Raw genomic sequence first — 16533 nt, forward strand, 5'->3', positions numbered from 1 at the left:
ATGCCCCATCCCTGGAAACATTCAAGGTCAGGTTGGACCTGAGCAACCTGATCTAGTTGAAGATGTCCCTGCCCACGGCAGGGGGGTTGGACTAGATGACCTTTAGAGGTCCCTTCCAACCCAAACTATTCTATGATTCTATGACTCTCTGAAGTCCATAGTTCAAAATGCACAGGGTAAAGAGAGAGTTTTTAGAGTGGAGATGGTAACCTAGCTCTCTCTGATTATTCTCCCCTTACTTGCTGTAATTTGAAAGGTCTTTGGCCTTCGCATTTTGTGCAGAATGCACTGCTGTCAGCATGTATCCAGTGTGGTGTTTAATGGGTTGGACCTCTTGGAATAGGTGAAGGAATTCCTGAAATCTGGTTGTGGTTTCTCAAGGAGCTGATTTGATAGCAATTCGTCATCACTGAGAAAGAGTCTTGAAATGAACTTCTCTTCAGTTGAACTGTAATTAATGTCTGAATGTTTCTGTGCGATGATACTTTAGAAGTAAAAGGTACAAGTGCAGACTACTTTTTTGTGACTGAAGCTACCAAATTTCACTTTATACTTGTAATTGCTGGAAATGCACACCCAATCAGTTACACAAATTTGGAATGTACACCCCAAAGTTTGACCAGCAGTAATGTGATAGGCAGTAGTCACTTGTGTGCGTTTCTTACGGTAGTCTTCAGTTGCTGAAGCTACAGGAAGCTTGAGAATTGCTGTCTTAGGCTTAATCATCCAAGTCATTTTGTGAATGTAAGCATGATATCTGCCATTGCTACTTGCTACTGATCTCTTTGTCTTTCCCCTGTATTGCAGTGATTTGTGAGAATTATTTATAGGGTGTGGACATGTAGGAACTTCTCTACTGGTGATCATTTTAAGTCTCAATAGGCCATTAACTTTACTTGGCAGTCAAACTTCACACATCTGTTGTTTAAACTCTTGACCTGAAACTTGTGATTTTATTTACTGATTCATACTGTCAATATTTTTGCCTGTTGGAAATATTGGAATTTGGAAATGTTGGGTAGAATCTACATGAAGTCTGAGCTTAGCTTTAGGTTTCACTTTCAATCTCTGAAAATAATTTTATAAAAGAACTGAAGCAGGAGTTAAAGTCTTAGGAGAATCTTCTGTCATTTGAAAAATAAAATATGTTTGTGTTGGTTTGTCCTCATAAGGTTAGTAAAATGCTGCTATAGAATTTTAATGAACTCAGTGATTCAAAGCTGAAAAATAGCAAGCGACATCTAAATGCAGTGTTCAAACCACTACAGTTTTGCATTTGAATGTTGTTTTGACAGATCTAGTAACACTGCATTTTTTTTGTTCCTTTATTTTCAACAAATACAGAACCTATACGGTCAAAGCTACTGTCTCAGTCTTGCAGATGGCACTAATAACAATGCTGCTTTTGTTAGTATATATGGAATTACAGCCTGAATTACTTCAGTGCCACAATATGCTTTATGTTCTGCAACTTACAGGTGCAGATCTTGCATGTAAAAAAGATGCAATATTTTTTAGAAAGGTACATGGGGTAAATGCTTGTGTAGAATGGCACTCTAGAATGTCCACACGTCAGACCTGTGTGTTGATTGCACGTTTGTATTATAAAGAGTCTTTTGCAAGTCTGGTCTAATACATAGTCAGAAATCTTCTATATGCAGGTTTGGGAACGTCATCTCCTTTCAAGAAATGGAAGAGTGTAAAAGATGGAGCGACTTGGGATGAAAGTGTCAGTGTTTCAATATTTTTAGAAGTTTAACATTTGAAATTACAATTTCAAATATTTATTGACCAAAATATTAGCTTGAGAAGACTTCTGTGGTAAAATAATCATAGGATGGTTTCCTAAATTGTAGCCTTAAGTAGCAGTCTGCATTTGCCTTTTTAGATGCTTATGCAGTTGAGGGTCTGCAACTTATTTTACTAAGCTACTGGTGGTGTGCATGCTATGTCACGGTATGGCAAAGTAGCAACATCTAGCTTTGAGGACTTCTCACAAGTACAGAACAGATGTGCTTGCTACCTGAGTAGTTGCTCCTATCTCTTCTGAGGAAGAGGCAATAGGATATTTTTGTATGTACCTGTGAATACCACGTGTATGTTAGTTTGAAACCCTTGAACTGTGTAGTTAATATGGTCCTCTGTTTTGTGAGGTGTAATAAATAATTGGTTTGGTGGATTCCAGAGTCATTTTTATCAGAGTAGAATTTAGGCAACTTTATGTATAGTACGATCTTTGTTCTCTTAATTGTACTTTAAAGCATAAATTTCCATGGTGAAAGGAGCTTTTCTGTAAAATGTAAAGTTGAACTAGTGGTTATTATAAAGTATATTCATAGCGTGGTAGAGTGAATGCTTTAATTGAAAAGTAGGGAATGCTGCATTTGAAAGATTGACATATCTGTGATTTTGTGATTTGTCTTGTCAGAGCAGCTGAAGGCTCTTGGTTACTTCTGAAATTTCTGAACATCATATAAACAGTATAATTTGTAAATTTGATTTGTTTGATGCGTTATGTCGAATATTAAAAAATCAACTTTTGCCATTCAGAATTTGTTTAGAGTGAAATAACTCTTTAAAATCTTCCAGCAGTCCTTTACTGAGAAATCAAGAGCTGAGAACCCAGCGTAAGAGCATTCTTATAAAAGAAGCAACCTGTAGGTATTTCTGTCCAGTTCAGATGATGCCTGGAGCCTGTCCTCCCCTTCACACTCCACTGCACGCACCAAGTAAAATAGCACACTAGAAAATTACACATGCCCCTGTGTATACTGGACTTAACTTGCCTGTCTCTGGAGAGGAGGAATTCAGGCTAAAGTAAGGGCTCTTTGGAGACACCAAATAGGAGGAAAATTGGAAGACTTAAGTCTTAGGCACAGGGCAATATACTTGATGACTATCATAATTTATAAATTAGCAGTTTCAAAATTACACTTCCTGGACTCTATTAACCTTTAAGTCACTTTAGCAAAATGTATGTATCTTTCAATTGAAAGCAGGTAAAACTAGTAAGCAACAAAACATTTATATTGTGGTGGTGTTTTTCTGGGTTTTTTTGTTTGTTTGTTTTAATTTTTAAAACCTCTGTCAAATCTGAAATTACAAACTGGTGTGTAAAGAAAGCAATTGCTAGATACAATTACTGATCTTGTATTATTAAAACTTCAAAACTGGAACTTCAGTTCTCTGTATGACAAGAAAGAAATCTCACCTTATGTGTTATCCTGCTTGAGAAGTTAAATGCAAATGGTCTAATTGGGGCTATTTTTGTAGGTCATTTGGTGGGGCAAATAGGGTACATCAGTAAAGATTATGTCAGTATTTTACGTTTTGATAATCTTGACTGAGGGCACAGTTGAAACTTGGAGAAGAGCAATGGTGTTAGCATCTTCAATCTCACTTTCTGTTTTTCCTTTCTGGAAAAATATAAAGTGCAATGCTTCAGATTCAGAAACTAGTTAACTTGATGTTTGTCCATAGTCAAAAAACAGTTTTGTACAGGTAATGTTTGTTGTTGCATTTTTGATGGTACAACAGAGATCCTAAGGCAGGCTTTCTTGAAGAGTGTTAGGAATAAGAAAAGTCAATCACTTCATCTCTTATTACCTTCAGCTGCATACTTCAAAATGGGTTCATATTAATAAAAACTTTCCTACAGGAAATAATTCAGGCATGAAGGAACAGTTTCGTACGAAACTGGATAGCTTCACAATTTAGAAATGCAATAATAAACTGAATTACAGGGTTATATGCTAATCTTGCGCTTGAGCCATTTGAGGTAAAACATTTACCTATCTCTGGAGGGATTTTTTAGTACAATGAAGGAATTTGTAAGTATGAATTTATATCTTGAATGTTGTTTACATTTTTTTATCCACTCGCTTTTTTTACTTTATGAAGTGTAGTCTGTTGTGTATTACAACTTAACTAACATTTTATGTAACACTGCTCCTATGATAATTTAAGTGTTAAAATGGTGTGCGCTGAACTTCATGTTAATAGAGAACTTCCTGTCACAATATTTGAAGGCTATTCCTTTTAAAGTTATTCTGTGAATGGTGGTTTGGAACTCAGTAATAATATTTTATTTATACTATAAAACTGACTTTATTTAAAAAAAAGTCAATTTACTATTTTAAAGGATTATGACTTATAAATTTTGTTTTCATATACTATAGGATATGTTTTGGAGTTGCAGACAAAGTATCTTTGCTGAAATGAAGAAGAAATTTTCACAGGTAGACAGATGAAATAAACTTTATAAAATAATAACCAAGATACATAGTAACAGCATGATGCTGTAGCTTTTGTTTATTTCTTAACATGAGCATGAACTATTGAATTTTTTGTGCATGTTCTTGAATACAAAGATTATGTATGTATTAAATGCAGTCTTAACAGTAGAAGCTTCAGGTTGAGTATGTGTTTATATGCTTTTACACTGGTGTGTGTGCTTTTGGCCCGCTGTAGCTTTTCATAAAAAAAAAAATGTTATTGTGTAGCTGTCATAATATATCAGATTATGTAATGATTAAAATTAAGTTTTGTGTTTACTTTGTGGACTCAGTTTGATAACAGCCTGTCAAAATAGTTTCGTCACTGGCCAGTATTGCCTTTTACACTATTTTTATAGTAAAGTAGCCACAAACAAGATGTTTGCATTGTTGTCTGATAGTTCAGATGGTATATGTGAATGCTTGCCATGAATAGAGTTGGACTGAGGTTATTTTTGATTTATCTATTTACTATGAACAACTTGAAGCCATGGCAGCGTGAACGATGGCTTAATACTGTTTGTTATACTAACCCAGAGTTAAACCAGTTCAGTCTGTCAGAATTACATCTGTGAACAAGGAAGAGAGGATTTGTCTGACATGGAACATCCAGCAGCCCAACCAGCAAATCTTCTGTAATCTTCTATGATTTGTTTGCTTAATGTTATTTTCATCTGTCAGATACTGTGTGTCTGATTATTTCCAGTAGCAACTCCAATATAAGTCACAACTGATTAACTATCAAAGGTAGTGGAGAAATTGTGAGTAGGAGTAGCTGAATTTACAGGTATCTTCTGCAGAGAGGAGGGGAGTTAAGGTGTTGGTTATGTAAAGGCCGTAGGACAACAAGGATTTGAGTCTCCAGTGGAGAGCTTCTATTCCTGACATGCGCATATACATAGCAGGTCAAGTTGTAGGATCAGTGGGAATCATTGAATCTGAGTTAACTTACATTTTCCTAGATGAAGCCGTATGAATAGTAGCAAATGCCTCTTAATCTCTCTGCACTGTTCTATAGGGGAGCGTGGGCTTCCACCCAGAGCAAGCTTCTACTATTGCTGGGGAATCTGGGTCATAAGTGTAGGTTGATCTTATGAGTTTGTTGGGTTTTAGCCGCTGCTCATCTTCTCCAGAAAAATCAAGAAAGTAGACCACTGAACTGGGCCACAAGCTACATCTTCTCTTTTGTAACCCCACAATGAGAGACAAATTGTGTGCTGCTTGTTTAGCCAAAAAAAAAAAAAAAAAATGAAGCTGTGCTGGGAAATTTAAAGGAAAGAACCCAGGAGAAGTAATCACTGGTGAAATTAAATTTTAGTCTACTCAAGTACAGCCCTGTGTGTGTCTGTGGGTGCTGTGGATGAAAGTGAGGATATAACACGTCAAAATTACTTTGACTTCTAAATTGTGTTTTGCTTCTTAATGTTTGCTTGTTAATGTTTCAGGAATAGTTTTGTCTGTTGTCTTGGAAAGTAGTTCATAAACCTAAAATTATCCAGTAAAGATTAAATGTATGAAGATGAAGTGTTGCAGATTTGCTGGAAATGGTGCCTTGCATCTTTTTGAGCATGCAGTTAATGAAGATTTCCACAAAGGACATTACATTTGGTAAACTTAGAGAAATTGGACTTTAAAGTCTAAGAAAAATCGCAGTCTAAAACAAACTAATGTAATACAGATTGGGGGTGTGGTTTTATTTGCTCTTCTCTGACAACTTTTTTCTGATGATAGGAATAGACGCTGCAGTCAGCTAACACTTTATTTTGTAATTGCGTGAAGACTGTCAGCTGATCTCAAAATTTTGTAAAATGACGGGACCCAGCATCAGCTAAAACGTTTCTGTTACTTTTTAAAAGGTTTGGTGATATAAGAGCTCTCATAAGGGACTGTACCACTTTGGTGGTCATCTGTGTTGTGAGGCTGGCTGTGTAGAAATCCAAGGGATGCTGAAGTTGTTTAGATCTTCTTTGTAGTTCTTTATTCTCTAGAAGATGCTTATGATGTGGCTGACAGTTTTAGCATGAACACAGTTCTTGCTATTTATGAATGTTTTTATCCACTGAAAATCGTGATAGCACTGCATGTATCTTTTTGCCTTTTTAGACGATGTGCCCTTTAGCCGTGGACTGAGGTTTGGGTGCTCTGACATGCATTACTAATGCTTTCTGTGTGTTACAAGTTGAAAAGGCTGAGTCCTTGGGGACTAATTATTCCATTTATTGACCTGATGCTTTATTGTGTGACCTGTATTTAAATATTAGTTATTCCTGATTGTTCTACAACTTTGGATAATTAAGATAATTAACTGTGCTTAGATCTTTGACTTCCTGGATTTTCAGTGTTGGAAAGTGTTGGGAAAATGCCATTTTCTTGGCTTACCTGGGTGCATAAAATTTTATCACTATTCTATTGCCACCTTCATTTAAGATTGTTACTTTTCTGATTTCAGATATTTTGAAGTTGCTGTTTAAAATCTCTTTACTTTGTCTAGTAGCCATTTGGCAATGTTAATTTTCTTACTCTGTTCAGGCAGAAGAATTTCTCCTGTGACTCACGCAGCAGTGGATTTAGTAGAAGAAAGTTGGTGGCTTGATTACAAAACTTTTTGTTTAATGGTCAGCTTCCAAGATTATTTGGAAGCTTGTAGATGTTCTGGGCTGCATTCCTAAAAATCACAAAAGGTATACTTCTACCTCAGCAGGATTTATGATCATGTCAAAGCAAAATATGAGGTTGAAGTGATGATTTGAAAGTCTGTTCCTGACTGGAAGCAGCGTTCTGTCTGCTTACTGGCTGAAATTCTGTGCAGAAATTGAACAGTTTATCTCTCTACACAGTGATCCACCCTTCCAAATTCCTTCTTGTTCTATAAAAATGGGGCTTGTTTTTACATAGGTTTTCCAAAACTGGAAGGTTCTTAATTTTCTTATGCCTGCTTTAAAAAATAAAGTCCAGTTTTGGGATCCTTAGCTTGTAAAAGTATACCACATTTTACTGGTGAAGTCTTGTTTTGATTTTTCAATTAAACTCCAAAATGTTCTTAGCTTTACTCATGAATTGTTGCCTGCTGTCATTTCAGGTGGAAAGTGCTGCTGAGGAACCCAGGGTGCTGTGTATAATACAAGATACCACAAATTCCAAGACAGTGAATGAGCGTGTTACCTTGAACCTGCCAGCTTCCACACCGCTTAAAAGGCTGTTTGAAGATGTGGCTTCAAAAGTGGGCTACGTGATGGAACTTTTGATTTAGTGTGGGGAAATGGAGATAATGTAACTGATACGGTATGGCAAAAGTGCTTTTTATTTCCTCTTGATAGCAAACGTTTAAATCTTCACATTATAGAAAAGTGTTACCTGTATTCCGTAGTGTTCATTTAATTCCTGTAAAAAATGTTTTCATTTAATTCCTGTAAAAATTCATAATAGGTGCACCAGAGCAGACTGACACCACTATTTTGATTTGGCTGAATTTTATTTTGTATTATATCTACATTTTAGTCTCAAAATGTGCTCTTAATTGATAAATTTATTTAATCATTAAACAAAAGAAACTAATATGAACATTCAGATGTAATGCTAGTTTTAATTAAAAGTATGTATTTTTAATAATAATACTCATGATAATCTCATCTGTTTCCTGTGGTCTTGTTTGAGAAATGTTTTCTTCTCAACAGAAGCATGCTGCGTAGTGACTTTCCATGTTTCTTATACCTATTTGAATTTCTAATACAATAAAATTATAATTAATATAATGCACAGAAGTTATTGTAGATTGGTGTTGGTTTTAGTTAATATGATTTCTATAGATGCACCTAGAAAACTTTGTAAGATTTCTTAAGGAATAGACGTTAGTTTATTTCAGGTGTCATGTTTACTTGCTGAACTTTTTTTTTTTTCCTTTAAAAAAAAAAGTGTATGCAAGCTATATAGGGCACTAGATGGTTTGATGTTCTGCAAGAAACTTGTAGACCAGTGTCTTGACTCCTGAATAGAGTAACCAACTTCTAAGTAAATTGTACTGTAATACTTAATTTACACTGTTTCTTAAACTGTTCCCAAGTTCTTTCAGTATTAATGATGAGTATGTTTTGTCTATACTGGATAATTATTTATTTTCATTTCATCTTAGTGTGTCAGAAGCTACTTCAAGCAGTGTACTTGGATGGAATTTGTTAATTGTGTATAGATCTGTTTAAAAAAAAAAAGTGGTTTTTTTTCCAGCAGACTCCAATAGATCAGAACAGTGACAAAACTATTCTTGATGCTGGTTTTGAGCCAGGGAAGAAGAACTTTCTGCATTTGACAGACAAAGATGGTGAGCAGCCTCATATAATGCCAGTAAGTAAAGTCTTCGCTCAGCTATATAAGCTATAGTATTGGGGGGAGAGAGACGTATGTTCTGTGTATTGCTCTTGTGAGATCAGAAAACGAAATAAAATTGGGCTGTGTATTTCATACAATAAGCTTCTTCAGGAACCTTCTCAACAGACTTTTAGACTGCTATTTTACACTTCTAGGTTTCTCCTGAGTAGGACCAATTCCATTAGTAATGATTTGCTGTCACTTTTTATTCATGCTTGACAAATATTTCTGTAATGTTTGCTGTGAGTAACTTTCTAAAGTTATATAATTAATTAATCTTTGACATATTTAGAGATAAGTCTTAACAATACTGGTTTAATCATAAACCTAATCCTTTTCATCTGGGTGTTTGAAAGCAATGTTAGACCACTCTGACAGAATTCTCAGAAGCAGCAGTCCTGTATCAACAGCGGTTACCTACTTCCAAACTTACCTTTAAGAAAAAAAAATATATAAAAAAGAAGAGTCGTCAGTGTTGCTAGAAACAACTTTTTGCCATAACAAAATATTTGAAATTTCCTATTTCTCGAATATGTGGTGCAATGAAAGATAAACACAGCTGCAGTTTATTTAAATCAGGGATTGGATAGACTAGTGATACATTAAGATTTATTACTCAGCTCTCATGTCAGCATAATGCTGGCCTACTTAGCCTTTGTTGTGGACTTAATTATCTGAAAAGTGGAAAAGAACCCCCATGTTTAAATAATTGTGCACAAGGTCAGAATTTGAGAGTGATTCTGAAAGAATATTGAGTTGTAATTTTTATACCTGAAAAAAAAGAAAAAGAAAATCTCATTGTGTATTTCAGTGCAGAAAACTTGAGACATAGGAGATGCTAAATTGCAAACTTGCTTGTTGTATGGATTATGGTACTGTATTTGATTATACAGTATTCTAAAGGGCATTTGCTTCCACTAATGCGAAGAACTATTTCTTAAGGGGTTGAGAATTTGGAGGGCAGAATTAAAGTTACTCAGGCAACTGTATATTTCCATTTTTGTAAAATTTGTGTGATACACTAACAAAATTGATTTCTTGGCCACGAGAGAAAGAAGTAAAACTTGTAGGTGCTTCAGTAAAAATTTGTTCTCTCATTTTTGCATAAAATCAGTGTATTTATGTTTTTAGGAGGAGTCAGGTACAACAGATGACAGTGTGCAAGACAGATTTATAGGCCCTCTTCCAAGAGAAGGCTCTGTTGGCTGCACCAATGACTATGTCAGTCAAAGCTACTCTTATTCTTCAGTCCTGAGCAAATCGGAGACAGGTATAGTGTTCTCTCTTGTAAAGGCAATACTAATTCATAATTATTTTAGCATATTTTCAAATAGCAGCACTTCAAGATTTCTGAAATAAATTGCATTTATTTAAAAAAACCCCACATCACTACTACATTTTCCATCATGTTTTCTACAATATTCTCGAATCACTTTGGGAACAGCAGAGCTGTGTCCCATCCTTTTCTTACTTGTGACAGTGCAATTCAAGGTCTCTGTTAGGGGGCCCTCCTTTTCAGTATTAATCTGCTGCTGTGTCCCTAGTTGAGTAGTCAGGATTGTATTACCAGAAAGTATTCACCTCGAGCTTGTGTGTTCACTCACAGCTTAATGAGTACTTGATACTCTGTTATAGAGGGGCTGTTGCCAAATCTCTGCACTTCGTGTGTTAGCTAAAGTCTTCCTCCTGTAGCCCCTGGTTGCAGTTTCTCTGCCTGCACCATGATTCCCCAAGAGGTTCATCCTCCGCTGCCTGGCTCCCCACCAGCAAGCGGAGACTCCCTCTGGAAGGGAAGCGCAGCTCTGCCTTGCAGACAAGTGCCAGGGCAGATCCCAGGAGGCTGGCTGGGTGCCTTTGCTGCGCAGGGGGCAGAAGGAGACAGCAAGTTATAGCTCAGTAATGAGACAAACTCCTGATACTAAATTTGTTGAGCAGACAAAAAGAGGACATTCATATTACACCAATTCACGCGTGTTCAAGATTTTTTGAGAGATAAGAAAGTTTATCTGCCACATACCATTTTTTCATTTAATACAACTATGAAAAGATGAACTGTATAGAGTAGAGTAATAAGTAAAATACATGTGTTCTAACTCAGTCTCTTCACAGACAATGCATGTGTTTTGTATGGAGTAGCTGCCTTTACATTACTAGTAATGTAAAGTTACTAGTAGGGAACTGAGATTTTTTTTAATACTTACTAAGAGCTTCAGAGTATAAATAGACATATTAATTTCTTTATTACACTATGCTTCAGTATATGCTGCTTACTTATCAACTGTTGTTAATATTGTATATTTTGGAGAAAAAATGACAGTAAGATTGAATATAAGTAACTAATTCCCTTTTCAGCTAATAAAAATGACACTGATTTTTAGTAGCTGTTTTAAGTGGTTATTATGGGAGAAGGTTTTAGAAGATACATGTGCATGGGCGCTTTAGAGATTTTCTTTTTATTTATAGTTCTGAGATGATAGTACAAACCAGTGCAGATACAAATTGTATTTACAGTACAACTAGGACGTTTTTAGTTGACATCAGGCAATAAGTAAGCTAGTACACAATTGTTTCTTAACAAATTCTAGATTCTTCTATAAAATATTTAAATCAATATTAAAATACTTAGTTACCTATGTCCCCATTGGTGCAGTATTCAACATTAAATATTGGTTATTATTGTGAAAAATCTAACTCAGTCTCTTCACAGACAATGCATGTGTTTTGTATGGAGTAGCTGCCTTTACATTACTAGTAATTAATGTAAAGTAGTAGGGAACTGAGATTTTTTTTTTTAATACTTACTAAGAGCTTCAGAGTATAAATAGACATATTAATTTCTTTATTACACTCTGCTTCAGTATATGCTGCTTACTTATCAACTGTTGTTAATATTGTATATTTTGGAGAAAAAATGACAGTAAGATTGAATATAAGTAACTAATTCCCTTTTCAGCTAATAAAAATGACACTGATTTTTAGTAGCTGTTTTAAGTGGTTATTATGGGAGAAGGTTTTAGAAGATACATGTGCATGGGCGCTTTAGAGATTTTCTTTTTATTTATAGTTCTGAGATGATAGTACAAACCAGTGCAGATACAAATTGTATTTACAGTACAACTAGGACGTTTTTAGTTGACATCAGGCAATAAGTAAGCTAGTACACAATTGTTTCTTAACAAATTCTAGATTCTTCTATAAAATATTTAAATCAATATTAAAATACTTAGTTACCTATGTCCCCATTGGTGCAGTATTCAACATTAAATATTGGTTATTATTGTGAAACATCATTAATGATCAATAAAATAGCTTTGTGTCCTTCGGGGAAATTTTCTGTTGTGTAAACTATTACTCTCTATTGCTCTCAGAAGTGAGTAATTGTAGTATTCCCTCAATTTTTGTAGTGCAAATAACAATAAATGACAACAGCTGGATGCAGTTCTTAAATAAACATTATCACAGAATTATTTTCTTGTCAAATGTTTTAACTCAAAGTGATTTTGCATCTTTTTGCGTTATTTCCATCTCATTCTTCTTGTATTTTTAGGTTATGTGGGGCTAGTAAATCAAGCAATGACTTGCTACTTGAACAGCCTTCTACAAACACTTTTCATGACTCCTGAATTTAGAAATGCGTTATATAAGTGAGTATATATAATCAAAACCTGTTCTTAAATTTGTCCTGGTACATATTGGTAGGAGACCCTTTCTAATTCCTCCTGTCAAAATTTCCTTGTTTGGATACCGAAAAGCATACTTGAAGTCAAGCTGGATAGACTATTATAAATTATATTTGCTTAAAAGCTTCCAGATTTTTAGTAAAATACTAAGGTATATTATTGGTTGTGGCATGGACGAGCTTTTTAAAGAAATTGCCCCATCCTGAAAACATCAAACTTGAAATTAAGTTTGAAACTAAGTGCAGTTCATGTCTGTATTTGTGCAGTGAATGGCTTCAAAATTACTTCATTTGTTTGTGTTAGGTTTGTACATCTAAAAAATAGTATTGTCATTTACTGCAGAAATGGAAAGCAATTCCATGTGACTTTTCCCAAGAAACAGAGCTTCAGTTAACCTCTGTAATCTGTCAGACCTCTTGAAATGTAATAAATGCTGATTTAAATGTCTTTTTGAGTAATATTTTCAAAGCATTTTTAACTGTCAAATATCTTGTGTTGTGACTAGATGGGAATTTGAAGAATCTGAAGAGGATCCTGTGACGCTTGTTTGGAGAAAAGCATACTTGAAGTCAAGCTGGATAGACTATTATAAATTATATTTGCTTAAAAGCTTCCAGATTTTTAGTAAAATACTAAGGTATGTTATTGGTTGTGGCATGGACGAGCTTTTTAAAGAAATTGCCCCATCCTGAAAACATCAAACTTGAAATTAAGTTTGAAACTAAGTGCAGTTCATGTCTGTATTTGTGCAGTGAATGGCTTCAAAATTACTTCATTTGTTTGTGTTAGGTTTGTACATCTAAAAAATAGTATTGTCATTTACTGCAGAAATGGAAAGCAATTCCATGTGACTTTTCCCAAGAAACAGAGCTTCAGTTAACCTCTGTAATCTGTCAGACCTCTTGAAATGTAATAAATGCTGATTTAAATGTCTTTTTGAGTAATATTTTCAAAGCATTTTTAACTGTCAAATATCTTGTGTTGTGACTAGATGGGAATTTGAAGAATCTGAAGAGGATCCTGTGACGAGTATCCCCTACCAGCTTCAAAGACTATTTGTTTTACTGCAGACCAGCAAAAAAAGAGCAATTGAAACAACAGATGTTACACGGAGTTTCGGATGGGATAGTAGTGAGGGTAATATGCAGATACTAAGCCTGTGTGATTTGCTTCAGCAGTGGCCTGTTAGGCGTCTGAACTGCTGTTGATGGGGAAAAATGCTGGAATAATTAAAAATAATTTAGAATCCACTGTGTTTGAATGGAAACAAAATAGCCTAAATTGATATTTTGTTGTGGTGTGTTTGGTTTTTTTTTTTTTTTTAAATGATGTCTGTGAGTTTTAGGCTGTTAAAGTAAAAAGCATTATATTTTTGTAATTAAGCTATCATTACAGTTGTTAATTGTTTCTAAAGAAGTAGCTCTTTGTAAGAAACTTGGATCTGTTTTGAATCAGAAATGTCAAATGAACACATTCCACTTAAGTAGAAAATAATATGGATAATTCCATAAAATCAAACACTGTATTTGTCTTTTTGACACTTGTATAGTGTAATTTTGCTCTATAACATGTTGATTTTTACATGGAGTAATCACATGATAAGGAGTTGGATTTCAGTGTCCTTACACTTACAAGGGGAAAAAAAAATTGAGTTTTAGAGAATCAGCACAAAGTGGGAAATAAGTCAGAAGCAGTTTATAACAGTGCATATTAGCATTTCTGTATTTTTACATATTCTTGCTTATGTATGCAATTCTTGTTTATGCATAAGCATTGTGAGCAAGCTGGCTGCTTATTTTTCTAACTTAACTCAGGAGGCAGCTGCTTGTAGAATTGAACACTGGCCCAATAGTGAATAATGTAGTAAATAATTGGTAAATAAACAAATTGTAGCTTTTTAGAAAATATTCTCAGGCTACAGTTAGTATTGGGGCTAATAACATCTCTTGTTTTAATTAAGTTTAATTTAAATTTCTAACAGCGTGGCAGCAACATGATGTACAGGAGCTTTGTAGAGTCATGTTTGATGCTTTGGAGCAGAAATGGAAGCAAACAGAACAGGTAATTGTATAAAAACTTTTTTCTGTTCAGTCAGCGGTGTGGTATTTTGGGGTTTTGTTGACTTTTTTTTTTTTACAGATGATTGTGAAAAATGTTAACTGAATTTTAAATACAAGGTTATTGAAAGTCTGCAATAATTGCCAGTTTTCTTGTTTGATGCAATAGTTAAGCTACTATAATGTACAACTTTCAAGAGTGTGTTTCCTATGTTTTCCTCCCCCAGTTAAAAGTGGAATATTCTGAACTCTGGATACTTAGTCTTTATTTGAAGCACAGAAACTGATTGTGTAACTCAGCTTCTGTGATAGCTTCCTTGCCGTCAGTATTTATTAGGCTACATTGTGGGCTTTTGCAACTCAAGCCCACTCTTCCACTGTAGGAGAAAGATAGGAATACTTTCATAACACATGTTATGTTCTGATAAGTGGCCAACTTGTTACAGGACGGTTTTCAGATTTGTAGATTGGCAAATACTTCCTCTGTCTTTCTGCATCTGCCTCTGGAGACACAGGGAAGGACTGCAGTATCAGTCTGTTAACAACGTCTGCAAGATCAGGCTTGTTTTTAAAACAAACTTCAATTTTGGTAGATTTGTGGTCACTCTTAAAATGTGAATGTAAAGTATACTGTGAAGCTTACATATCGTGGTTTGAGAAGCTCATTTGAGATGTGTTTTGTGCAGTGGTGGGTCAGGGGAAAACAAACAATTGAGGTGGATGTCCTGCTGGGGAATGGTATTCTAAATGTGTAGCTATGCAATTAAGATTTTATTAAAAAAAGGCATTTTCTTGTAAAACTAAAGAAAGAAAATATGTTCTGTTTCATTTGTTTAAAGCTGTGTTGAATATCTGTTTGTTTCAGGCTGATCTTATAAATCAACTGTATCAAGGCAAACTGAAGGACTATGTAAGGTGTCTAGAATGTGGCTATGAAGGCTGGAGAATTGACACTTACCTGGATATTCCTTTGGTCATCCGGCCGTATGGCTCCAACCAGGCGTTTGCTAGCGTGGTGTGTACTATTATGCTGACTAATAGTGCATCCATACACACATAGAATACATAATGCGACAGTGGTATAATTTGTTACATGGTAAGTATCATCCTAGATACTCCATCTTGGGGTGTTCGTCTTTGTGCAGTGAACCAGCTAGCAAGTTCTAGAAGATTTTTTTTTGGCTTTTTGTTTTTTTTTTTTTCTTTTGCCCTTCAATGAGTCCTACTGGTGCATGTATAAGGGGAGGGGAAATGCAACTTTATTGCCTTAGGGCTGCAGTAATCAATTATTTTCTTCCTGATAAAATCTTCAGCATTTACCCGAGATATTTTTATGAGATTACTAAGTTTTATTTGGGTTGTTCTCTTTATTAACACATCTGCTAAATTTTCATAGCATTGTTGAAAATCTTAGTGAAAGAACAGAACGTTGACTTAGAATTTTTAGTTTAATTGCCATGTTGTTGCTGTGCTTTTTAAAGTTCACTTCTCAAATACCATATGCTTTTAACAAGCGATTTAATGATAATAAAAAATGGTATCATACATCAGTGTTCTTGGTCACTTTTGCTCCAGCATTACTGATGTTGGCAAGCACATATATTGCTTAGTAAATCTGTGGAAGTTTTTTTTGTTTTATTTTTTCCACCCCCCTGAAAAGAAGTGATTACAGTCTGTGAAATTCCACTGTTGTGGCTTAAAATACCTGTACTATGGATGAAGTTGTGATAATGAATAAGAATAAATCAAACAAGTCTTTCAGTAAAGGTTGTTTTAAACAAACACTTGTTGTGTAATTGGCTTACCAGGATTATTTGTTATATATAAAGTATTTTTGCTTTTGTATTTAGTATGCTGGCAATATTCTTTAAGCACTAGTAGTCTGTAATTCTTAACAGTAATTCTGTTAAGAATTGTTAGAATTAGGTTAAACTGCAATGTAGGTTCAAAGTACTTCGTACTTTAAAACTTTAAATACCAATCTTGAGAAGTAGTAAAGATGAGGGACGTTGATCTCACAAAGAGGATTCAAGTTAGTAAAGTCCTTTGGATTCTTTTTAAGATTGCATTAAAATTTTTTAGAACCATCCAGCTAATGGAAGCTGTATTTTGAGCTGCCATTCCACTGATACAGATTGATGTTTTACACAGATGGCTTCC

The 16533-nt window shown here is 34.8% G+C and overlaps 1 protein-coding gene across 1 annotated transcript in view; it reads left to right on the forward strand.

Annotated features, from left to right (window-relative positions):
• Window positions 1-4181: 4181 nt before the first annotated feature.
• The window catches only part of USP47 (ubiquitin specific peptidase 47), a 43815-nt gene continuing 31463 nt past the window's right edge, over window positions 4182-16533 (forward strand). Inside the window, 9 exon segments of the mRNA XM_019474526.1 lie at window positions 4182-4238; window positions 7354-7504; window positions 7507-7556; window positions 8499-8612; window positions 9768-9906; window positions 12184-12280; window positions 13308-13453; window positions 14298-14377; window positions 15239-15388. Coding sequence (XP_019330071.1) covers window positions 4182-4238; window positions 7354-7504; window positions 7507-7556; window positions 8499-8612; window positions 9768-9906; window positions 12184-12280; window positions 13308-13453; window positions 14298-14377; window positions 15239-15388 — 984 coding nt within the window.

Source organism: Aptenodytes forsteri, unplaced genomic scaffold (assembly GCF_000699145.1).
Source record: "Aptenodytes forsteri isolate BGI_AS27 unplaced genomic scaffold, ASM69914v1 Scaffold8, whole genome shotgun sequence".
Taxonomy (NCBI): Eukaryota; Metazoa; Chordata; class Aves; order Sphenisciformes; family Spheniscidae; genus Aptenodytes; species Aptenodytes forsteri.